The following is a 26789-nucleotide window of genomic DNA, read 5'->3' as shown; positions in this document are numbered from 1 at the left end:
CTCTTGGATCCCAGCAATCCAATAAGAATAATTACTACTCAAGTGGAATTGAAGTTTCTATGTGGAAGACTGGAGGGGAAAAATACAGCAAAAGAAGGATTTACTGTTACAGATTTACTGATTCAGCTTTGGAGTGTTTGTCCAGCCAAGTCTTGGGTTTCTCACAGCCACCTGAGAAATATCTCTGCAGCCAGAGTGTCCGCCACTCCATGCTGACAATTTCTATAGCAACGCACAAATCTGGCAGCCACTCCAATGGTAATTTTCTTTTTTTTTAACCATTGCTCAATATTTCCACTATCCGGGAAAAGTTAGCAAGCCACAAACACAAACTCACACACACAGTTTTAGTCTCACTGCTAATACACCGTCCAGATTCTTCCAAATGTGTCACGATGATAATCTGTTTTCTAAAAATAGGCCCAACACTTGGTTCTACACTTGAACGGTACAATTGGAAAGTCTTAAGGCAAAGTTTTGCTGTGCCAGCAGTGACACCATTAATGGTTTGTTTGTCCATCAGGCTTTTTCTTGATTAACCTTCAAATGGGTATAGTTTTCCTGTTAGGTGGACACCGGACGTTTCCGTTGATGCCACAGGGACTAAATGAGTCTGTTTGTGATTCAAAAGCATGACCAGTTAGTTTCTTCTTCATCCTTGATAAATATTTTTGAAGAAATTTTCAGGAAGTTATTTCACAGTGCAAAATGATCATCTGTATTGAACTTGAAACCCCCAGAACTGAACCACAATTGACCAAATTGACTCATAATCCCACAGAACTAAATCAAATCAATCATTTAAAATATATCGTTCTTGAATCGCATGAATTGCACTGCATGAATTGACATACCTATTGAATCGTTGAAAAACCATATTAATATACTCACAAGTGAAAAAAAGCAAAAGGTTTCCATACAAGAACAAAACAGATTGCCCACAACTTTGCATGAAACGTCTGGTCAAAGCAGTCTTTCTAGCAGTTTTGGATTATTATATTAATGATCAGGATTGTTATCCAGCTTCTGCAGACCTTGCTGATTGGCTGATCATGAATCAAATATCTTGCAACAGGGAGAGATAGAAAACAGGCAGGACAGCGGACCTTGAGGAACAGGATTGAAGACCCCTCATCTAGAAACACGCCTCTGTATATCTAAGCGCAGTGAACAACAGTGTTCATTGTCCAGTGATTGTAACTGTGCACTTAAATTAGTTACTGGTGATAGCTACTTATCTGGGGATGTAGCTCAGTGGTAGAGCGCATGCTTTGCATGTATGAGGCCCCGGGTTCGATCCCCGGCATCTCCACTCTGTTTGATGGCCGAGTGGTCTAAGGCGCCGCGTTCAGGACCCAGTCTCCCCAGGAGACTTGTGTTCGAATCTCAAATTTCCCCATTGTGGGACTAATAAAGCTTATCTTATCTTACTTCATACATCACTGCACTTGATGTCAGAAGTTGGGATGGGCACCTTCATCCGTACAATGATACATGCACTTGCTCATCTTCATTTACCAAGTCTTGAAGGGCAAGATGACAACATATAACTTTTCTTTAATGCTTTACAACAGTCACTCACAGTCAACACGGGTGACATGTACTATTTCAATATGATCAAGATCTATTTTGCTTTTGAATATTAATGATTTATAATACTTTAAATGACAAAATTTAACATGTTTTTTTTTTTTGAGGGGGGGGGGTTTACTTTGTTGTTGTTTCTGTTCCTATACAATGTCCTCTTGATATCATTGAAAATGGGTGCTTGCGCTCAGTGACCTTAAATAAAGGTTTCAAATGACGGAAAATGAAATGCAAGATATAAAGTAATTTAAATCATAGAGAAACTTCAGTTTTTCAGTCCACCTATAATGTTGTTTCTGTTTGCAATTTATAACCACAATGAACAGTTACTGTTTGAGAACATGGCGTCATTTTTACACAGAGCAGAACATTGAAAATTGGGGCCTTTACCTGCACTAACCCTGAACACAACTCTGCCAGCTTAGATGTGAAATGTGTAAAGCATTTCTTCGCACCCGCTCAAAATCATTAATCCTCGGGTGCTGATCACTTGACATCCGTCACCATTACCGAGTGTGCAGCAGCAGCCAAGACTAATGATGCTCTTGTTCGTTTCCTTCCAATCTGTCAACAGAGCAAGTAAAACTTCCAGCTCCAAGGGGAGCTGAATGAAAACCGTTTACACAAACCGCTTCAGACTCTTGTGAATGAATGTGCTGTGCTTCCACACAACACTGGCTGCATTGAGAAGAGGTTCACAAGAAGGGTTCACCCACACTGATCCACAATGTGGTCGGGGACACATTTTTACATTCGGTAGAAACTCAACATATATAAGCAAGTAAGTGTTCTGTAGCCCCAAAACCACTCCCGCAACCACCCAAAAATGCCCACTCATACTTACACATTTTCTTTTTTTCTCCAAGTACAAAGCCCATACATCTTTTTTTTTTCGGGACAAGTCTTACAGTGCTATCCTGGGATCTGAGGTTGTAGTTTGTGCCATATCATTCAGAAGTGTGGCTTGGTATGAGCATATTGCCGTATTCAGGCAGAATTCTCCTGACCTTTACATTTACAGCCTTACTGTATGTGTGAAATTCTACATCACGCTGACGGGTCTAAGCAAGAATTCAGGCAGGTGACATCACATGACGGATGGCATTGCTACGCCTCTAATAGTTCCTCCCTTTGGGCTGATGTCACTTCAGAGCTGTCACACTGCCGAGGCAGGGCCCCCTGACTCCTGTAATCTGTCACTTCATTACTCATCACTCCCATTACCTCACATACCACTGGTAAAGTACTAAAGCATCTGTTATTTGGCCAAACGTTAAAGGAGCACTGAAAGTTCATCTATTTGTATAATGGCATTGGCAAGAAATAGGTTTTTGGTGTGACACAATACTATCCAGTAATTTATAACAAGAAGAGATTAACTACAGGTGTTGAAACAGATTTTGTATTTTTTTTTAAGAAAAATTACAACACACATGCTCACTCGTGTATTCTAAACAGACAATAAATAATGATAACTTTGGCATTACTCTCTCATTTACTTTTGTCTTCATTAGGTAACCAATTCCCAGGTGGCAAAAAACTCATGATCTATCGAGTTCTCAAGGGGGGTCCTAAAGAAAAAAGGGAAAAAACACTACAGTTCAGGAATCACAATGCAAGAAAAGTAACAACTTAAAATCAATGCAAGGGTAGGAAAAACAAGGTACAAAAGCAGCAAGAAAAGGTACTCAAAAAAAGGAGCATAAACTAAGGAAACACACTAAAAAAAAAATCATGGACTTTTGGTAATATTATAGAAAGGTCAAACTAACTTGACAAACAGAATCAGGACATGGGACAATACAAAACAACCTGACAAAGGATATGGGGCAGACTTTTTATATACAGGTCTTGGGACACAGGTGGACACAATCACATTAAAGAGGAAACGAGCACAGGAAATAAATTGTCGGAAACAAGATGAAATGATAACTACAAAATAAAAGCAAGCAATCAAACTTTTAATATGGGACTAAAAACTGAGAACTTGTCATGTCAGAACCAGCTCTCAGTTAAACTGCGCACCACTCAAAATAAACAAGCATCAATAACAATACTTTAATCTAATACCAATCTTACAGTATTCATCAAAGTTGAGCATAATTATCATTGAAAATAAATCTATCCATCAAATCTATAATCTAAAAATATGTAGGCCCCATTGTTGTCACTTCAAGTTTGGGATGTCCAGCTCCGGTCTTGGAGGGCCGCTATCCTGCCTGTTTTAGATGCACACCTGATTCCAAGCATCAGCTCATCGGCAAGCACTGAAGAAGCCAGTTAACGATCTTGATCATTTGAAACAGGTGTGTTGGTAGTAGGGAGACATCTAAAACAGGCAGGATAACGGCCCTTGAGGACTGGGTTTGGACACTCTTGCTCTAATTTGATTTGCAAGAAACTACCATGACAGAAGGAAAACAACCAAACACAGACCAAAGACATGATTGAAGAGATGTCAACTAATTGATGTGCACTTGCGGGCCTTGCGCTGCTGTCTTGGGCTTCGCGAAATTTGCACAAAGTATAATGGAGTATACACCTCTGGAAATTAAAAAAAAGACAAAGCGCACCAAATGGGCATTGAACTAGCAAACAGAAGCTGGATGAAAGGACTTTAGTCAGCCTAGCTCAACAGAATGAACCTCTTTTGATTTTGGATTGATTTTCATTTGGGTTGGAGCACCACCTCTTGCCTCCACCCTCCACCACACAAAGCCGTTGCTTCAGACAGAATTAACTCACGGCACACTAACAGTCTGCTTCCTGTTGCCCTTCAGCCTGCTGATAACACCAACTCTCCCATTCCTGCGCCGCGGCGGCTCCTGGCTCCCGTTACTGCTCTGCAGTCCTAATTAGATCCTTTCTTGTCCCTCCTGGGAAAGCGTGGCTGTCGTGCCAGTCGGCTGCCCGGTCCATAAAGACCGCCGGGCCAGTCACCTGTTTCTCTGAAGTCACAGTCCCCAGCCACAACCTGATTCGGCTCGAGAAGCGCACATTCTGCAGCCACCATGAAAACCCGTCCAGGCCGACCCGTGAACAGACTGGCCTTCTTTCAGTCTTAGGCCATTTAATTTAATTGTTGCTTGTTGTGAATTTATTCCCAGTGATTATTACTTTGGGCCCTATTTTTGGGGCTTTTTGTTATTGAACAGAAACTAATTTTTGCACCTCGGTCCTGCCTCTCCTGCTTGTGACACTGGCAGAAGCTGTAGTTTTACACTCTTGAAGGGATCTTCCAATACAAATATACAACTTAAGCATTTGGTATAGAGTTCGAGTGACTGCAATTCTATGACTGCATTATTCTTGGAACGCCAAGAAAGTACACTGACACATTGGTTGACTGGTTAGCACAATGGCCTCACAGTTCAGAAGTGCAGGGGTTGATTCTGGCTCTGGACTTCCTGTGTGGAGTTTGCATGTTCTCCCCATGCCTGTGTGGGTTTTCTCCGGGTGCTCCAGCTTCTTATTCCCGCATTCCAAAAACATCCACGGTCGGTTAATTGAACGCTCGAAATTGTCCCTAGGTGTGACTGTGAATGTGAATGTTTTTTCGACCGTGTGTGCCTGCAATTGGAAGACAACTAATTTAGTGTGATGGCCGCTTACTTGCATCTGGAAAAGGATCCAGCACGCCCGCGAGAATAAGCGGTTTGGATAATGGATGTATGGATGGATATTCTATTATATATTATTATTCTTGGGTGAGCCCACAAGGAGGAAATTGTGCCAATTAAGAATATGTTTTAAGTAAAGCAATATTCACCAGACAAATATTATTTCTGTTACTTTTGGACAGAAATTGGTACAAATTGGTATGATTACAGCACTTAAATATGTCTTCAAAAATTAAGTAAGAAAACAGCCCTTGCAAGAGCCAGGGAAACTTCTCTAACCTAGGACTTCCAATAAAGCAAAGTGGGAATCACTGCCAATAATCCAGCAGCAAATACAAAATAATCAAGAATAAATACACAACTGTTTGTGCATTGTTGATTTGTTTGACTATAAAAACAGTACGAGTGAGCTCACAAAACATCCTAAATGAAGGCATGTGAGCATGAACACGCCTAGTGCAATGTTGTGTCTAATATTTAGTCACTGTACTTGTGCAGAGTGCACTACTGTGATGATGAGCCGCAATAATGAACATTGTCATAGCACAGTGTCAGTCAAAACGAAACATTATTTGCAAACCCTTCATGAAGCTCATGTATTGTGCAAATGGTCACAAGTGCTGTGGCTGATATTTGTAGTGTGGAGATTGCATTAATCAGAATTGCTACTTTTCTACTGCACAGTACCCACTTGGCTTAGCTTACAGCGTGCAAGAGTAATGGAGTTAGCACACGTGAGAATGTATGTGTGTATTTTTGTCAGATAAATTCTATTGGGAATTGGTGCTAAAATTGAACTGAACTGAAGCACTGAGGGTGTAGTGATGCCTTCGTTTGACATTTGTGCAGGCCGTGTGGGTTCGGTTCTCACTCAGTGATGGTGTGAGTGTCAATGGTTCTTTATGTACCCTGTAATTGACTAGCAACCAGTGCAAGGTGAATTCTGCTTTGTGCCCAGTGTCAGCTGTTTCCAGCTGCTGGTGACCCCTGATTAGGGTAAGTGACATCAAATGTAGATGAAAATCTTTAGATGAACTTCTGTGTATCATCAAATGTTATAGCATGGGAATGACTGATGAGTGGCAAAAAGTGATTTAAATCACTATTTACAAGAACATTCCTGTGTTATATTGTAGTATCTGCTTTTGGTAGGGTGGTGAGCAGAGTAGGTTCCAATTTAGTGGGAAGAAATATAAAGGTGAGTTTTGGGCTTGAATATAGTATTAAATGTAAAATCCCCACTCAGCCCCTCACCATTTCGTGTTCATACCAAAACTTCTATAAATGAAGTCAATGGAAGTGTGAATTGACAAAGAACTGAAAAACTTGAATCCTGATGTCTTTTCTTCAAATCTGTTCAACAAGGTAAGGGAGAAGTCCATCTAGAACATTTTCTATGTTCAGTAAGTTATCATGTGCAGATTGGATATTGTCAAGTACAAATCAAAATGTTTAGCGAGAGTGTCGTGTCAAGACCACATCACATCGACTGGTACACAATGAAAGCAAGCGCGGTAACACGCTGCATCGTGGCCAGCATCACGCTTGTTCCATTTTGCAGCTAACCAATCTCTGATCTTTTCACACGTCCATGGTTTCTGTGGAATAGTTGTTATTGACCATCTGGCCCTGACTTTACGGGACATTTTAAGTACTGTCAGGGAGCTTGAGTTTGCAACATGAAAGGGTCATTATAACCTTGGCGAAAAGGACACCTGCAGTGGGCAAACATCTGATCTAGAAGACATGAAGAACAATTTGCGGTAAAGCTGTTTCATTTGGAATCTTGATATGAGGATTTAGGCAGCGACTATACTCCCCCCCCTTCAGCGTTTTTATGGACACCAGGCCATGGGAGCATTTTTGTACCATTTCCAGTTTAATTTTCCAAACCTCAGCTCCCCTCAATGACCTGAACAGGTGACAGCCATAGAATTCGGCCCAAACCATGAGTTGAACAAAAACAGATTGAAAGTGTGGGAATACATAAATGAAAACATTTGCAGTGAAATAATTGCGCTGTGATTCCGAGCTGTTAGGAATTGAGCTGTGACTGCTTTCGCAGATGTTTCAAGAAGGGCTGGCCTGAAGAAATCCACATGTGCTCTGTGACTCCTCAGTGCTGTTAGTGGCTTCTGGCCTCGACATCCTGATCGTTTCTAGTCATTTGATCATTGTTGTTATTGTAAAGAGCCATGAAGTCTAATATATAGTACTGAGATACGAACAACAGGTTTTAGCTTATTCTTTTCATTCCAAGATTATCTGTTGTTTTTTCACTAGGCTGGACGATGTGCATGGATTTTGTGATTTACTACCGGAAGCAACTGTCTACTACCTCAGAATTTTAGAATGGAAACAGACTGCATAGTTGTCTGCAAGACTGAAGTTCTGGGAATGACTTGAGTAAAACTATTTGACCTACTTTTGAATATTTCTCACTTCAGTAAGACATGCGCAGAGCTGAGAAGGATAAAGGTGCATGGGTAAATACAGAAGGTGAATTCTGAGTTAAATGTTGATGTGGCTGTATGAGAAATAATTTTAAGCGCACTGTCAAAATGTTAGAACTTAAAATACTTGGATTTAAATAAGATAGCATGCAACACATACAGTAAGCATTCTCCTCACACGGTATTGGGACAGTGAGGCCATTTACTTTATTTTTGTTAAACACGGAAAACATTAGGGTTTGACAATAAATGATAAGACAAGATCAACCACGGTAAGGTGACGGCTTACGGGAGGGGATAGTACAATATGGACAAGAATGTCTTAATGAGGTACAAATAACCTGCTGCTGAGAACAAGCAAAGTGAGAAAAACAGCTGGTCAGATAAGAAACCGATTACAATTTCAGTGAATAAATTGCCTTCAAACCAGACAGGAGAGATCAAAAATCGCAAAGGACTCAGCAGACACTATAAAAGTGATTCTGACAAGCAACAGGGCAAGGAATGAAAGAATGAGAGTGGAAATGACAGGAGCAGACAACTTGAAACGCATAGCTTCCAAGAGGAAATGAAGGCGGATCGACTGACGGATGGAATTGCAAGGCTTGGGTGATGGAGAGAAGGCGGGAGTTGAGGTCCTCAGTGCAAGTGAATACAAGAAAAGGCTGAGGATAAGATGACAAGGGGTCAGGGGAGGAGTTCCCACTTGGCTGGAGCTTTCTCACAGCCATTCACCTGCCAATAATAAATTGAAAACAACTCCACACTGAATCTCAGGTTCTTTCTTTAAGTGACACTCAGCAACACGCAACAAGTACACACAAGACAGACATGAGTTAATCTCTAATAAAACCCTAAATCACTTTGCCTGTAAATCAAACAGTATTCAAGTTACGTGTGGCCTCGTGAAGTAAGGCTGTATTGATTTCAACCCAATCGTTAACACATACAGTAGTTTTTAGAAAACAATCCACAGTAGCAACAGTATCTCAGTTATTAGCAGAGCAGCAGACTGAGGTCATCTTTAAGTCTGTCATTTGCCTGTAAAATTATAGTTATTTATAATTCATTCCACTTCACTCTTAATATGTTTGTGCGTGAATTAAATGTTATGACATTTACATAAAAAAAAAAAATCCAGCATGCAGTATGTATTACAACAGCAATTACTGGCCTGGGAAAATGCACGGAAAATTCGGGTAGAAAGAATTTGCATACACCTAATATGTCATCAGAACATGTAAATACAGTATAAAAAAGCATTTACATTTACAACATGCACACCACAGGTGATTCAGTTGCATGGGCCTCACCAGCATAGTGGACGGACTGGCGGACACGCTTCATGAGCGAATATAATTTTCAGTGTCCTATGCTTGCTACACTTTCAACAGCTGAATGTTTCATTTGGGTCAGGGGAGCCATTTCAAGTTAGCCTTCACCACAAAAGCTTCCGTGACTGGAGGCAAGCCACGGAATCCTATTAGGCCTTCACCACCACATGAGAGGAACACCTGGCATGCTGAACTATGAGCAAGGAAAACAAGTATTTGATTCTAAAATAGTTAAAACAATAAATAAAAATAAATATATATATATATATATATAAATATATATATTTTTTGGGGTTGTCTTAATGTACTTTTTTAACAATTTATTTTATTATTATTTTTTTTAGGAATAATTTAGATTGCATGTATATTCGCGAATGATGCAATTTTTTTTTTTTTTTATATTTTCTTTCTGTGCAAAACCTCAATACAAGACTTCCATGTGTCAAATGCTATTACCGTATCATCCAAACGCAAGAATAAGTGTAAGCCAAATATATTTTAATGGTCCACAAAATACGATTAATGCAGGTGAGTCATCACCCTAAAATACATCCCATCTCTGAAATATAACATGTGGACATAACGAGTCTCTCAGTCTCCAAATAAATCTCCTTTTCCCAAAATTAGATGGATGTTTTATTGGTACGGTGGATTCATTTCAGATGACACACCGTTTGGATAAAAGTATTGGGAAACCTTGCAAATACAAGCATTTTTATTGTTCCAATTTGAAGTATGAATATGACGTTGATTCATGACTTGTCTTCTATAAAGGCTTTCTCCTAGATTTTGGAGAGTTTCTGTGTGAAATTAAGTCAGGAGAACATTTTAGAGGAAAGACACTGATGATCCCAAAAGGTGTTTGACAGTTGTGAGGTGACAAGTCAGTCAAGTTCTTCTTCACCGAACTCCTTTTGCACTGGGAGACATAAACATTGTTCTCTTGGATTTAAAAATGTAGAATTTGACAAAATGTATTGTTGAAATGAAACATACAGATAAATGTGGAGTTTGCCGTTTTTTCTTAAACTGCATGTGAGATTTGAACGTCACTCATTAGGAACGCTTTAAATCGTGAGTGACACACACCATTGTGATCACAGATGCAGCCGGCCCTTCTCAAACTGTTGCATAATTCAAATCTGAGTGGAGCGCTGGCACGGTCAGAAATGCTGCCCAAGATTTTATGTCCACCAGTCATGTGAGCCTCCGCACAGCTGAGCATGTCCGTCATGGACCCAGCGCCGCTTGCACCTTCTCTTCTGTTATGACGATCATTTTACACAAGACGTTGCCACTGCTCGAAACAATGAAAGAAAGTTCTGAACGAGAACTTGTTTTACATTTAACTCATTCAATTGCTCACTTTCTATTGCTCTATTATGTAATGATACTTGGCGGCTGTGGTGAAGTAGTTCAAATGGCAGCAGTGTCCAGGTCTTGCATAAGGGAACAGAAAGTGCGCTCTCCACTACAGCCCACTGGTGACGAATCTCACTCAGGCAGGCTCTTAAAAAATGTTCAACTTTTCTTGCAGCTGGCTTCAAAACTGGAACACTCCAAAGAGTGACCGTGCAATACAGAATCTTAAACAAAAAAATAATAATTATTTACCCTGTAAACTGCTATAACAATGACTTATGTCTCTACCGCTTCCAGTTTAAAACATTCATCATAATTAAGATCAGCACAACAAAAGATAGACGCTCAATCAAAAATGGTGGTTTGTTAACATATTACAACAATCTGATTCACGTTTGAGTTCGTATAAATCTGTTTAATGAAATTACAAATTTGGCTCACAACTAATACGGCACTACATTTCCATATAGAATCGTGACTGTTCGCAGGAGAAAAACTAAAATCCTCATTCGGTGTTATCACCAAACTGCAACAAGACATAGCCTCCATCTTGTGCTTTGAAGCTGTTGGAGGTAACAAAAACAGAAACAAAATAAATAATGGTAGACAATAATCAATCAAGCTCTGTTGCTGCATTCACATAGGTGATTCCCCTCAGTATATATGTGACTGACTACATCATTTGCAAGGGAGAACTTGCAGTTTACAAACGCATTTTGCACACGCCAATCTTGACTTCAGTGAGTCCATGAGAATCAATGTCTTCTTCCTCAATGTCAAGCACTGGTGCGCACTTTCACCACCCTGATTTTAACAGGAATGAAGGGAACACGGTCCGATTGGCCGGGAGTTGGCTCATTTCATCGCATCATGGTGCGTAACGGCACAAATTCCTCGTTACACCCAATTCTATCTCTGCAAAGTCTACCAAAAGAAAGAAAACTCCACCGATGCGCACAGGTTGTGGTTTCAAGGAAAGATTCATGAAGAATTTCTGCAGATCGCTAGCAATACATGAATTTATTATTTCTCATCACAAAAACAACTTTGGGAGACATAAGCCTTTTTACGCAAACACCAAAACAGGTGTGCGGTCTTGACAATGAGTGAAAATAAAGGATTGGAGATTGACTAGTCTGCTGACGCAAGAGACGTTTTCCAGTTAAGTATCTTATGGATTTTATGTCTAATACGCTGCTCCACTTTCATCATGAGCACATATTAAGCTCAGTCGTACTAATCGCACCATTAGGTGAAAGAAAACACATCGCGATGGCTATCCCTCCAGCACTCAAACCTACCTGAGACTGTGTTCTTTCATATGTTTGCTTGTTTTTAAAAGCCTTGCTTTACAAAGCAACAGCTGCCACACGGTCAGGTTTATTTAGAGTGCAGGGGAGATAAACCAGAGTTTTCACTCCACCTAACTAAACATGATCCATCATGCACATGCCCAGCAAACTTCACACAACATACTTTTGCCATTCAATGTTGTCATTGTATGAGGACTGTTCCGCTCATACATGTACCGGTGATTGAAAAAGCTTAATGCTAATGTCATTGATCTACGACAACTCAACATTTCAGGGGTGCTGGAAAATTTGAAGGTGCCCTGATAGTCATAGTGTGCACAGTGTAGGCCATGAAATAAAGTACCATTTATGTGTCCAAAATTAGCATATAGATTCAGCAAGCCACTGACAAGCCTTAATTGTTTGCTTCAACGAACGTTCTCGCACTTCTTTGTTCTGTGATTGGAATTTACCAAGTCAGGACATGGAGGGCAAATATTAACAATATAACTTAAACCCATTCATATATTTTCCAAACATTTTTGGAGTCAATCGCAGCTGACTTGGGTTCAGCAGCCAATCAAAGGGCTGACATATTCATAAACATCTTTTACTCCTACTGGCAAAAATGCAAAAACACAACTTCTCTTCCAAAGGATGACAAAGGATGTCTGAACTGTTGAATGGCAATATATCATGCATATTAGAGGTCCAAATACCCCTGTGAAATGAGGTCCCTGCCTCTTGCCTCTGCCCGACTCGCTGGGCACCAGATCCCTTCGGCCCCTCCCACAGCTGGTGAGCCCACCGGCCGGGCCCCATGGGTGCTGGCGCCAACGAGCCGCACCTCCAGGCCTGGCTCCAGAGGGGGGCGCCGGTGATGGCAAGTGATGGGTGATCCTACCGGGGGAAAAACGCCCCAAACAAGCTAGCTCCTAGGATCATTAGGACACGCAAAATCCTCCACCATGGTAAGGTGACATTTAATGGAGGAGTATGCAGCAGGAATGTTTGGTGCAAAAACAAAACTGGTCGTCACCAAAATAAAATCATAGTTCTAAATACGAGTCCGTTTTAAGACGAAAGCTTTAGGCCATTGCTGGAACACACACACAAAAAAAGATAACAATATAAGCCAACTAGAACTGATGAACTTTATTTGATGTTAGTTTAAGGCACTTCAAATGGGGCCATGTGTGCGCTGATTCCTATTTAATAGACCTTGAATATGATTGTTTTTTAGATTACACATTTTGTACACAAGATAACTCAATGTGCTTCACATAATAAAAGAAAAACACATTTAAAAACGTGAACAAAAAAGAATTTAAAACATTTAAGAGGAGAGCAAAGAAGTAAAAAGTAGCTTATTAAAATTGTTAAATAAACATACACCAGTAAGAACAAGACATATTTTTATTATTTATAAGTCTGCAGTGTACAAATTTGAGCAGCCACATTATCTTAGTTTATTTTTACTTCCCACCCTCAAAATGATTTTTATTTCCTTTTTGAATATGAATATGTTATAAGTCACTATTGGTGGAAATAGATTTGAAATGATGGTCTAATTTTTTCAGATCACAAAGATTTGAACATTTGAACCCAGGTGTGTTGACTTTTACATCCCCACTATGTGTTTTGGACAGTGATGGGAACCCACGTACAAACAAGACAAGAACACACAAAATCGAAAATGTATATCCCAAACAACATCGCAGCAATGCAACTCCGAAGCACCATTATATTGCATTACATTATACCTAACGTTACTGTTTTTTGCAGAACGGAACTCTGTCGTAAATTCTACAGTGATATCCGGCATTTAACGACCAAGCCAGGTGGGACTTTCCATTCATTGGTAAAATAATAATATTTGAAAGGCATGTGACAGAAAAGTGATTTCTTGATGTGAAACGGTACATTGTGTGTATTTGGTACCCCTCTGCATCGTACGGCGTTCCCACACAATATTAGATAAGGGGCACTCAGTGTTTGTGCTTCGCGCTCAAGTCACACAGCTACTCTGTAAACAAAGAGCGCAGCTCAGGATACGACTCCAGACGTATTCCCATGCGATATGCTGTTGGCACTACGTCAAACTGATTTCAATATCAAGCACATGCAATATACACACGTCTCACACGTAACAACTGTCGTATTTTTGTTGCATAATTCCGACTGTTATAACTTGTGCTAAAAGAAAACAAGGTATTGATTCTACACTCGCTATGGCATGCTTTTTTTTTTTCTTTGAGTTTCTCACAGAGTGTATCCTCTTACTGAGGAAGAACCTGATTAGTGTCTGGGCTTAACTTCTAAACGATGTCTCCAAGACACCTTCCTGGGAAGCATTGTGCATTTCAAGGGAATCCAAACCAAGATGAACATTACGATGCACTGTACATTTTCCATTTCAGAGTTCTACAGGCTGCAAATGTCGTTGAACTTCATAAATTTTGACACCAAGTAAAAGCAACCTTAGAGAAAACAGTAAACCCCAAAGCACTATGATGATGAAAGATTAGATGTATTTTGCAGCATCATTTCTCAAGTTTTATGCAAGACAGAACCACAGTTATGTTTATGAATTATTTATCCATCACAAATTATGCTTACTAAAGTTGTTTAAACCATTCCCAATGTAGTGAATGAAGAGCTAATTGGGAGCTAATTACTGCTTTTGAATCCAGCTCACTAAATAATAGCCGACAGAAACATGTGGTAGACATTTGCTCACTACGGTCACCGTGTCTAACAAATATGGTTTCTTTTGACTATTTAAAATGTTGGTCCAGTTTTGAAAGAAGATTTACTGTTGTGGGCAAACTGTGTCAGTGACTGAAGCACTGATGAAGTGTGTCGTGTTATTTAAGTGCATTTCCACGCCACTTCCAAAGCACACAAGAGAATAAACCAGACAACTCATATCGTTACTAACTGTGGAAAATCTGATATTGAAAGGAGGCAGTCAATTCAGCCATGAGGAGAAGTCTTTTGGCCTACAAGGACCGACCAAGTTTTATCACAGTGTCCCACAGAAATATACTCCTCATTTTTGTAGTGCTGTCCAACAATAAATACATTTGAAAAAGCTTTCTGGTGTGATTCCGAGTTTCCCTCTTTAGTGCCGTCTATTTTCGGGCAAAAATACTGAAGCTTCAGTTGCTCCTGATTCATCACTTTGAATAAGTCATTGACTTTCTTTCCAAGGTTGCATGAAGGAAAGTATCAAGGTGTAGAAGCTTTCTTTTCTACCTTCAAGGTGAAACGGAGCTGCATTATGCTGCCAACCTTTTATCTCCTACAATTCCTCAATAACAAGCACATTTTTGCTAAAATTTTCAACAACTTGCAATTATTCTGAGAAGTGTTCGTTTTTCAGTATGTTAACGTCTCCAGGATGAGGGGTCATTTATCTGATGCCTTTATTAAAAAAAAAAAAAAGTTTGCTTAGAAGTTCAGTTGTAGAAGTGCAGGACTGGTTACATCTTGTTAAGAAGGCAACGTAATAAAACAAGTTGAATTAGTCATTTAGATACACGCATACAGTGATTCGCATTTGACTCAACGGATTGTTGGGCACTATATTATGCTTTTGACACCTCAGTAAGTCCAAGTTGAACATCGCAAGGCTGTATAGAGTGCATCGACTCCATGCTCAGTGATACGCATTGACGAGTTCACGGACTGTATAACAGGATCGATCATCCTTTGTGAGGACGTCATCACTCCAGCCAGGACTGCGCGCTGTCTTCCCAACAACAAACCCTTGATCACCCGTAAATGGAAGTTCCTTCTTCAACAAAAGAAGACGGCCTTCAGATGTGGCGATAGGGCGTAGTTAAAGAGGGCATCACCGCTATAATACTGAGTCTGGACGTCACTTTGGCCCTCATTCTGAAAATCGATGATACGGTATAGTTATGTGTGGCTGCGATTGCCTGCTGACCTGTTCAGGGTGTGAGTTGACCCCCACCGCCCCTACACCCACTTCAGTCCCTCAACAACCACCACACTTCAGCGGATCATCAAGTGACACCGATGAGTTGACAAGGTGAGAAGATAGCTGTAGGAAATGCACCAAACCAAGGGGGCGGGACTTGATTGCATCGGTGCCAGGGTCCAAAAGGCTTGCGCCGACCAGCTGTCTGGCTTGTCTTTTTGGGGGTTGCCAACAAAATCTGTTTTATAACAGCCTTTAGTGTGCATGGAACTAGATAGCACCCAAGGGACGTTTAGCACACTTGGGGACACACAGGCCTTAACAAACAGCCTTTCTGTCTACCGACGATCACATTTACAAAACGTCACTGTGTCAACCAGCCAAGACTGATACAACAGAGTCAGCGTATTGACTGCCGGATAAGGACTAGGTTTAAGATGCAATAAATAATTATATGTTGTGTTTTATATGAAAAACAGCAGGGCCACAATCACTTAATGAGGCCAAGTAGGAGGAAAATGTATGATAGAAAACTTTGTTACTGCCTGATGTGTTATTTTACTTGTGTGCTTACACACTCATTAAAAACAATAACTAAAAATAAAAATCCTGATCGTGCAACGCATTTGCTCGGTCACTTATTTTTTATTATTATTATTCATTTATTTATTTATTTTATTTTATTTTGCTTTAACCCACCCATTACACCCCCAAGGAAAAAAAAATCCTAGCGCCGCCAGTGCCCCTGTGACTTGGCGCAAACCTTTGTCCTCAATACCAAATCAAAATAAAAAATTTGGGGGTGCAGTGGCTTAATCTGATTAATTATTATTTCTTGAACGCAAGATTAATCAGAATGTAGTCACTGATGGTGTAGTGGTGCCTGAGTTGTGTGCGGTGTCTATGTCTGCCCTGCGACTGGCTGGCGACCAGTTCAGGGTGTGAAGAGCCTTTCGCCTGAAGTCAGCTGGGATAGGCTCCAGCACCTTCCCGCGACCCTGTACAGGATAAGCGGTGAGGATAATGACATGACGTGACAAGATTCATCAGAAAACCATGTTTAGACTATCAAGGCACATACAACATATTTTTGACTTGACTTCCGCTTCAATGTATTTTTTCTTTGTTAGTTTTACTTTTACACTTGAAGTAGTTCTGCAACCTTTACTTTTATACTTTTAATGAAGTAAAAAGCTTAAGTTGACACTTAAACTTCTTCGAAAATATTTTTAAACCCTAATAGCTATCGTTCTACTTGAGTAATAAACATGAATACTTTTGACACCTCTGCTCAAAACAAACAGTTGGTTTCGCTACTCAATGCCAAAGCAATTAAATGTTTTCCATCCATCAAATTGGAGGACTCAGTCAAGGCTCGAATGGTTTTCTACAATGTTAGAAATGTTGCAAACGACTCGAATCAACAATTTATATAAAGAAGCCAACAGTAAAGATTTGAACAAACAATGAGGTACTGCAACCTGACATCATCCTGTTTTTTTTTTCTTCTTTTTTTTAAGACATAGAAAGCAATGACATCACGGTGACATCATAGTGTTTATTTTGTCACGGTTAACAAAGCAGCTGTGGAGCCACGTAGACCTTGTGTAACTGGAACAATTCCCACTGACAAGTTAACATTTGAGTGTAAAATTACTGGAATTCCCCTTTTGGTTGTGATTTCAGTATCACAGACCTTGCGCAATATTGGTTACCAAGAAGACACTGGGCTCTTGTGAATGCACAAAGAAAATACATATTGCCTACAGCCTCCACACACACATAATATATATATATATATATATATATATAAGGAGAGCCTGCTGGGTTTTAATATCAGACTCGCTAAACAGTACCTCAAACTGCCTCGAGCACAGCCGCTTTTTTCACCAGTTCTGAAAAAGCTGTTGTTGAGCCAAACGTTACAGCCTCAAAAGACTATCTGGCAACCAACCAACCAACCAACCGAATAAGTCCAATGCCCCTGTAAGCCTGTGACATTCACTTTCACAATACTGGACCCACACATCAAATAAAGGAAACCAAATAAACTGAATTGAAGGAGTAGCTACACGATCTTTCTCCGGTAAACATCTGTCTTTGGATGTGAAGACCTGGCCAGTGTCACCAGTTCACATGAATGGCAATCCATTTGGGCTCCTTCCCTCCCTTTGGTATTATTTATACCTGTTAATGCTTTCCTGACTGCACTTGGATCCAGGCCCAATTGCCTCATATTTAAGGTATTTACACTGCAGGAAGAGCTAAGCCTAACATTAAAAGCAAAAGGGCATTCAGAATGTCATGCTAGTTTATTTTTGCTTCAGTTCTTATGCTTCCATTTCCACTATAGTAAGTGAACCCTTGTATCTTTATTTATTCTATATAGTTAAATGAAAACATAGATGAAACCTTTGCAATCACCTGGATTTCTTCGTTCATCATCTAAGTCATTGGTTCACAACTGTGGTCACCCTGGTACGCGAATTTTATTTACATAGATTGAACCCTCATTTGTACCTAACACAAAACGGTCCAACTTTGCGCATGGATGGAGTTTTCTTTCCTTTTACAAGTGCTGGTACAAAGGGACATATTGCTGTTGTGGGAGTGAACACAGCGTGCTTGTTTCCCGGCCAATGTAAGCGACTCCCCTCATTTCCTTAAAATTAAGCGCAGGAGAGGCGCACACAGTCTTCGACATTACGTAAGCAGAAATAGACTCACTAGGAGAATAAGATGCACAAAGTATGTTTATTAGGAACTGCAAGCAGACCTCCACGGGTGGATGGTGTAAAGTTGGGAAGGTCGATCACAGATCACCGCTCTGAAGTGGGCACTTAAAGATAACCTTCCACTCTGATCTTTCATGTCCACGTGTGAATTCTACAATGATTAAAAGGGGACATGTGAAAGAAAATGCCCTCAGTTCGCCGGAACTGAGGAATGAGGTTCACAGTGCTAGTTATGGCTGATACCCTGACAGATTTTCCAACTTTTTGATAGCGTGGAAATCCGAACTCATTCAATGTACCAGCGATTGAGTGTGGTGGGTCGTCGCATCAAGTGCATTTCTGAGGCGGGACATACCAGAGCAAACAGACAGCAAAATGAACCAATCAGCAAAGAGCGGACGTCACGTCGAAACAATGAACGCTAATCAGGTAGGGCGTTATGTAACACATCAGCAAATCACCTGTGGCCTCAGCGTACCTCAGACAACCTCAGTTCGGCGGTATCAAAAGATTAACAATGTTTTTTTGTGGAATAAGATGGATCAGTCTCAACAAGGATTGTTATGGGAAAAAAATGCGAAGCACAAAAAGTTGCTTGATATAATAGGACTCACATTCAAAGAAGAAAGCAGATTTGCGATACACACTGACAGATTTTCTTTTACTATTAACAGTGGTAAATGTTTCTCATTTTCTTTCTTTCAATTCATTTTTTTTTACACTTGTATGACCATTTAAATGTGAGTTGCTTAATTCTTGCCTGGAGAGTTATTTAGATTTAAGTAGTCACCACAAGGACTCGTGCTGTTTGTTTGTGTGGGGTGCGTGGGTTAGTGTGTGCGTGTGTGTGTGTGTGTGTGGTGGTGGTGGTGGGGAGGGGGGGGGCTCAGGCACAGCCAAATGCTTTTTTGTTTCAAGGGTTCCTGAGAATTTTTAGACACGATCCTGACATTAATACTGTCATTACACGATAGTCGCATATCGAGAGGAGAAATTGAATGTTTGAATTACTATGGACAGCTCCAAAACTCATTTAAAGGGTTTCTGGCACTGTTGATGACTGCCCAACATAATGCAGTCTGCTCCTCAATTTATACGCACATTTCTGGCTGGCCCAGACGATGGACAATTACCACTAAAATAAACGTGAACACACATTTTGGGCTTTTTAACTTCATTGGTTGTGTTCATGATGTCGATTTTAGTAAACGGGTCTGTCAGTGTTTCACCGACTGAAATCAAAAATTAAATTTCAAAGCTTTCATTGAGGACGTGAGGGGGCTTTCACAAAATCCCTGCTCTTGTTCTTTGCACCATCAAAGCTGTTTGATGGGATTGGGGTCAAGACTATGTGCGAGGAAACCCAAATTTCACATCAACACGCACCGTTTCTTTTTCACTATTTCGAGTGAATTTAAGGGTGCAAGTCAAACCTGATTGATTCATTTCTCCAAACTAGGCATACATACTTCGGTATATATAGCTTTATAGTTCATATAAAATACACTTACTCTCAGATGGATACATGGGCTGCATTTCTATCTTGTGCACCTCCTTGGCGTAATACTCCTCCTCACTCCGCTGCCGCTCGCACGTTGCCGCCCGTTCATTGGCTTTCTCTTGCAATAGGTCGCGTGTACTGTTATAAATGGCCACGATGTCTCTGGACACGTCTTCGGGCTCGGGAAAGTCTTCTGGGGGATTGGCGAGCTTGAGTTTGCTCAAAATCTGTCCTCGGACAGCCTCGATGCGCTTCTTCTTGAAGTGCTCCATGTCCAAAATGCTGCATGTCGACAAACTGAGCGCAACAGAAACTAAATCCAAAGTGAGGAGAAGGCGAACAAAGCACAGGTTCATCTTTTCTTCAAGAGCTGAAACTACACTAATAAAAATTTACATTCACTATGGTGACATAAAAGACACCAAGAATACACATTTTAGGGACAACAATTTAAAGCTGCTGGCCGCATTTGCGCGCAAGTTAAAAACACCCAGAAATATTTTAAATGGGTTTCATAAATAAAAGCCGACTGCTAATTCATTCAATGAAGCAGAAGTAATAAGTCCGTTACTCGGTTGGAAGTGATCAACACTCATTTAACGGTGCAGCCACATCTAGTGTGCGTAAAAGTGCAGCCAACTGTTGGCTGCGATTGCCTCCATATGAACCTGTCAAAAGTCTGCAACCAATAACAAAAATGAAAAACACCAGTTATAGTTGGTGGACTGTGCTGTTTACCAGCGGGACTCAAGCACACCTTCACCGCATCAGAGGACTCGGCAGCTTCCTAAACGGTCTCAGGCGTCATGGACGTTTACCAGCTTCGAAATGAAAAGAAACGACTCATTCCCTAAAATAGAATCCCAATTTGTTTTGTTGAAAAGTTCTCTTGTACCAGTCTGGTTCCACAGTTCAATCGGGCTTTAAGGTGATTTCTTCAATAAAATCCACACAGACGAAACTTTTACACCTTCCAGTCTGGTAAGAAACAGCGGATCTTCCTCCTGTGCGATGCAGTAGCACGTCTTCCTCACTCACATCTACTTCGTCTCTAACGCGTGCCAGGCAGCGGACCTCTGTGGCCACTTGAATGATATTTATAAGGGACCGATTATACCACGTGCCCCCCTCCCCCCTAAACTCAACCCCACCCCACCACACCGCGCTTCTGTCCAACGTTGTGGTCGTCAGTGGGGAAGCAGAGGCGATTTATTTTTAATAGGAGTGCTCGTTGCAGTGACTATGACGTAGCTGTGAGGTGAGAATGATCCATTGGTCTGATTTGAATAAGAGATTTCAACCACTGGAATCTCATCACGCGCGGCTTGATAGCCTTCCTGTAGTAAAATGTGATTTGTTTCATTCATTATTTTGGGGGATTAACGTTTTGCCTTGTATTATGTAAAGCCGCCTTAGGGCTCATTTCTGCTTCACATTAGCAGTAAAATAGAGCCGTTTTGAAGTTACAGTGCGCGTCTTCTGCGTTGGAGTGAACCAATTATTCCACTAGAGGGCGCCGCTCTCAATCTCAATTTATCGAAATGTGAAGACGAGTAACACTTTGGACAAGGCGCAGGTTTAAATAATTATTAAGACAATATAAGGAGACAGTCTAACATGTGAGGTTGTCGTGTACTGTGTGGTTCCAGAACTAGTAGTTGTTGTTTTGTATTAATAGATCTACACCACAGTAGGGTTAGAATAAAACTAATTCCCAGAGTTGAATATATTTCCATTGGTATCCACGATTTCTGAAACTGATATTGTTACACTTTATGGGTAGCCACAAACTTCCAGGTGATGTGACAAAATATGCAAGAAAAAACAAAAACGCACAAAACACCTGACCGGCTCCATTCGTGTTCATATGCATGTCCTGCATAGTGTTTAGGTGAAACATAGTTTGTAAAATGTACTTTTTACGTTGTTTGAATACTAATACTTGGGTTTCTGGAGTGCCTGCCCACTCATCAAGTGTGAAATCAAGCGATTGCTCAAATCTTTTGTTCACTGCTAATGTGATGTTGCAGTGTAATGATTAATTTGCATAATACTACGTCCACACCAGGCCATACTATAGGGAAGAACTATGATGTCAAAGTCAAAAGGTAAGCAGAGCTGCAGCTATAAGCACATATTAACATTCTAACCAACAGTGTCTACTGGCATTGGCTTCTGAAAAGCCAAAGTGGGAATTTGTGATTGGTGATGTGTCTGCTGCATGCACCAAATTGGATGGATCCCCACACTAATTGGATGAATGGGCAGAGTAAACAGTGGTTTATTTTCACGAGACGTAACCTTCAAAGAGTCGAGGTTAAAATGTACTTGCTTAAAGAGTTTAATTTAGATTTGAGAATGTCTCCATCAAATGAGTTTTTAGCTTTACTATTACAAAGTAAGTCACTGTTAGAGCAGTGACTTAATTAATAGAATTTGAGATTGAGCCAGATGGGGAAGATGACTGAGGCGTCACAAGGTCCTGTGACCTTGGCCGGTTGTATCAACGTGTCGGGATAAAAAGGCGGCATACCAGAATGGCAGGCCACAGTGTTGCCATGACAGACGCAAATGCAGCACAGCAGACAGCCTGACTCGCCGCTTTCCTCCCTCTTCTGTAGATAACACCAAGTGCAAATATTTCTCAGGTTGTGACGACAACGTAGGCCAGACACAAGAAGCTCAAGAGTAAAACAAGTGTCAGCAAAAATACTGGTGCCACGTCACCACATGCAGGTTACTACTGGCAAGATGCTGGAGTTGATCGGAGGGACGATGGATGAATTTGTGTTGGGCATCTATTAAACTATATTTCCATTTTTTTGAAGGAGTGGGGTATTATAATCTCAAAATAAAATACATTATATACAGATTGCCAAATATAAGTAGATATTCTAAATTCAGTTAGAGATTAAACTGATTTTCTGTTCATAGGTTTGCTGCTCCAACACGAGTGGATTTGACATTCAAAAGTTCTTCCTGAAACCAAGGACAGCACACACTTAAGACGCAGTGAGCCAGAAGAAACGCGACTGTTGCTTCTCAGGGAATACATCATGAGCAAAGTAAACAAGCACTCTTAGTCGGCGAAACAGCTTTTTATTTCGGTGGCACTGTACAAAAGTGTGATATTTACACAGATTACACAACATAAACATTTTCTGTACACATAGTCACAAACAATCTCTGAATCATGCAGCTGAACAAAGCAGCTCCGTGGTTAACTTGTACACCATCCAGCTAAAAAAATATTCTGTCCGCTTTTGCATGTTTGTTTCCATGAACACGATTTGTTTCTCTCATATCAACAAAGGACAACATTTCTGGAACTTCTCAATCCATTCTGAGTAGGCCCCAGTCCAATGAAGAATTTCCCAGTATTTTTCATTCACAGAACCAAGTACAGTACTGTAGCTTCCTGAAAACAACAACACTGCCCCCTGTTGATTTCGTTGCCTCATGGCTGCGTGTTACAGTTGCAACCAAATCACAATTAACAAACTACTAAGTCTCTTGGTGCAGGGTGTCAGTTGGAATCATCTCCATCTGCACCACTTCCTGCATGTGCTTTGGCCTCTTCTTCCTCTTTATCCCAGTCTTTCATAGTCGCACCCATCATAAAGTCATCACTGAGGACACTCCATGGTGGTTTCTCCTCCTCAGTTGTCTATGGAAATGCACAAACACAGTAACTGTTAAATTTGGATTAAGGGCCGCATATTTATTCTAGAACAATTTCTGCATTTTAGACAATTTAAAGAGTGCACACATTTCCACTTTCCATCCACAGCTTTAAGATAAAGATGGCCTTCATTAACCCCACAATGGGGAACTTTGAAGCGTTACAGTAGCAAAGATATGCTATAAATAAAGATTTACTATTGATACATTTTATTTTTTGATGTACTCTTTCAATATAATCCATAAACACTGTAGTGTTTAAATCGGTTTTCAGATCGGCTTTGCTCAAGTACACGCCCTCATAATGGTAACAGGAAATAACAGAATAGCCATCTCTGATTAAAATTTGCAGCTGTGTAATCAGCTGTTCTGAATCTTACCTACCCATCCGCACCTCTTGTGCTTTTAATATAACAATGTTACCTAAAACGCCACAAGATAACTCCCAGAAGTCGTCAAGATTATTTGTTTCTTTTGTTTTAAAACAAAATAAAGGATACCGAAGTGTGTTTTTGAGGAGTTGCATGTGAAATAAAATAATCACTTACTCCTGTGTCCTTTTCTGTCTTGACTGTGACTTTGGCACCACCTTCAGTTTTCCTTAGGACATCGATGAAGTCTCTTTTCGAAACCGAAGAAAGTATTTTTGCCTTCTTTCTCTCTGAGCTACCAGCCTCCGTCACCTTGTTGTCAATGTTCTCCTGGTGCTTTCTCACCGCGTTGAAAAGCTGCACAACTCCTCTTTTTGGAAAAATAAACAATTCAATAAACCTTTACAGTCACAACTGGTGGAACAACACAAAAAAGCTCAAGAACACACCTAGTTGCAATTCTCTGCAGAGCTTTCTCAACCTCTCGGTCCTTCGCTACATCAGGTTTCACTCTGCACATCATCTCCCATGCGCGTTTCTTGTCAGTCTGTTGGACATAAAAAGCAAGCACAATAATAGATTTGCAATGTCTGTCCAAAACGTTTGCAATTACCAGTTACAGGCACCTAATTCGACGAGAATTAAGGTGTCAAACTTATATTTGGCATTTATCAATTAACATGTACTATGGTTTATTAAAGATTGATTTACGCATCGAATTATTATTCCGCCAGTTGGTTGAATTTTTTTCTTGTGAATAACAAGCAGGACCCAATTTTACTGCAATGTATCACTTACCAAAAATTTACACAACCAACAATATTATTAAAAAACTGCCAATTTTATCTTAGTTTTGAATAGTGTATCTGTGGACTCACACACACCTTAACTTTATGTATTATGTAAATATGCAATGATTTCACATTCTCCAGTTTGTTTTATTTAGCCTTGTGTTACTCTGCTATTTGCATCCAGGTTGGTATTGCAAATGTGAAACTATTCCCAATTGCCTCACCTGGATAAATTAAGGTTAATCAAAACAAATCAAACTAAGCAAAACAAAATGACATCAGCCTATCAGGCTTGTATTCAGCAAAATTGGAAGAGAAGAGGTCTTTATGTTTCTTGACAACAAGACTGTTGCTCCAGTTCTACCTCTGTTTTGGTGTTTATTGAATGTTAAATTGTTCAAAAGAAGATGAGCAATTACAAGTTTTTACCATTTTTTGGGAGTTAATTTAATTTGATTATGGTTGATCATTATGCGAGTGGGTGAGTGAGTGAGAAATGGATATATCCACGTATTAAAATAATTCTGAAAACAATTCATAGAGGTGCTGAGAGTTTACGTTAAATAATGAGCAGCTGGTTTTCCGTGATATTAAACTATCTCGATGGATCATCAGAAGTCATGCTTTTAAAATCACTTTCATAATTACCTGTTCCTTCTGCTCCGACTGCGCCTGTCTTTCTTTTGCCTTCACCTTGTCAAGTTCTTTGTTTTTTACCAAGATGGTGGTTTTGCTCTTAACAGTTTGCTTCCCCAAAACCTTGGCCATTGCCTCGGCCCAGCCAGCATTGGGATTGCCTTCCTCCTCCTCCTGACCCCCATCTTCATCCTCTGCATCGTCACCGTCATTCTCACCGTCCACGTTTCCGTCAGATTCTCCATCAGATGACACGTGATCATCACTCTCCTCATCTGAGTTATTCAGCTCATTTGTGTCCTCCAAAGGAGACTCGGCATCATCTAGAGAGAAAGAAATACATTTAAACTCATCTGGACAGCAATAACTAGTTCGACGCTTACATACGACATAAATGGGTCACGTAATTGACACGTTCAAACCTTCAAGCGCATTAAATATGATGATACGTAAAAGTGATGTCATACTACTCAGAAAAGTTAGTTTAGTGGTTAATTACAGCAACACATGTTCCAATAACATCACGTTTGTTTAACGTTACGACGCCATTATTAAGAGTCCCATGCATCCCATCTCCATAATAGTCTTTGATGGCAACATTTCATGTATTATCTCGATGCTGTTTTACACGTACTGCTCATTATAAAACGATTGGAAACGTAATTGAAATAAAGTAAACGACTAACTCAAATAGTTACCGATATCTTCCATGCTCCGCACACGCGTACTCGCCGCAGTTGCCATTGGAGAGTAACAAGGAAAAGATTCCGAGTGCAAACACGAGTAAAAGTACCAATAGCAAAAGGTTCCTATTCGCCTCTATTCATTTGAATGGTTAGCAACGAGCAATCACATATATGAATCAATGTTGAGCCCTAATCCGATTTTTATAGCCTATGCAGTAACAATCATCAAATATTATAATTTTGATTTTTAAGTAGAAATATTTGACTGTCTACATTTAGTTACAGTGTTTCACACCACCAGAGCAGATAGATTCACAAAAATATTTAAGCCAGTTTCAGACGGTTATTATGGTGAGCAGTAACACGTTAAATACAAATTTCGAGATTTTTCCAGTGCTAAAACCACTCCATGAGTTACTGTATATAAGTGCTCACTTTGGTCAATAGGTGGAAATACAAGACCGCATTTCAGTCTAGGTTAGTTGACGCTGTCTAAGTGCTCACTGCAATTGTCACACTGTGGAGTGGAACTAGCTTTGAAAACTAAAGGTAGAGCCACCACGCTGCGTTTACTTAAAGGGAGTTAAACACACGTTTTTTTTGTAGTTGTTATAACGCATGTATTGGTTGCTTATTTATTGTTCGTATCATTTTGCCATTCTACTCGCATGACAAATGTTATATCCTCTCAGACAAAAATAAAGCATAAAACAAGGGCAAAGTCACTCATCCATGGCCGCAAAACCGCATTTCACCTCGAGAGATCGCATTCTGCGATTGGCTTGTATAGGCGG

General features: G+C 40.2%; 2 protein-coding genes and 1 non-coding gene across 4 annotated transcripts in view; 1 reads left to right on the top strand and 2 right to left on the bottom strand.

The window, feature by feature from the left end:
* Positions 1–20933, bottom strand: part of tgfb2 (transforming growth factor, beta 2) — a 30686-nt gene extending 9753 nt beyond the window's left edge. Inside the window, exon 1 of the mRNA XM_088307084.1 lies at positions 19841–20933. Coding sequence (XP_088163210.1) covers positions 19841–20186 — 346 coding nt within the window. The 5' untranslated portion in view covers positions 20187–20933. The remainder of the gene's footprint in view (positions 1–19840) is intronic.
* trnaa-ugc (transfer RNA alanine (anticodon UGC)) lies at positions 1241–1312 on the top strand. The gene has a single exon. It is a non-coding gene; the product is annotated as a tRNA-Ala (tRNA).
* A 1976-nt stretch (positions 20934–22909) lies between the features above and the next one.
* On the bottom strand, positions 22910–26120 carry LOC148329454 (RRP15-like protein). Of its 2 annotated transcripts, none has more exons than XM_088307086.1 (5): positions 26008–26120; positions 25322–25632; positions 24332–24429; positions 24060–24252; positions 22910–23497 (listed from the first exon to the last, which is right to left on the bottom strand). In XM_088307086.1, exons 1-5 carry the CDS (start codon positions 26051–26053, stop codon positions 23357–23359), a joined length of 789 nt encoding a protein of 262 aa, XP_088163212.1. In that variant the 5' UTR covers positions 26054–26120; the 3' UTR covers positions 22910–23356. The 2 variants fall into 2 exon arrangements, with proteins under 2 accessions (XP_088163212.1, XP_088163211.1); XM_088307085.1 differs by having other exon boundaries at positions 25996–26087.
* Positions 26121–26789: the final 669 nt, after the last annotated feature.

The sequence above is a fragment of the Idiotropiscis lumnitzeri genome, chromosome 10 (assembly GCF_059441095.1).
Source record: "Idiotropiscis lumnitzeri isolate Australia: NSW breed Sydney's pygmy pipehorse chromosome 10, RoL_Ilum_1.0, whole genome shotgun sequence".
In the NCBI taxonomy this organism is placed as follows: Eukaryota; Metazoa; Chordata; class Actinopteri; order Syngnathiformes; family Syngnathidae; genus Idiotropiscis; species Idiotropiscis lumnitzeri.
This window is presented reverse-complemented; position numbering and strand designations above follow the sequence as displayed.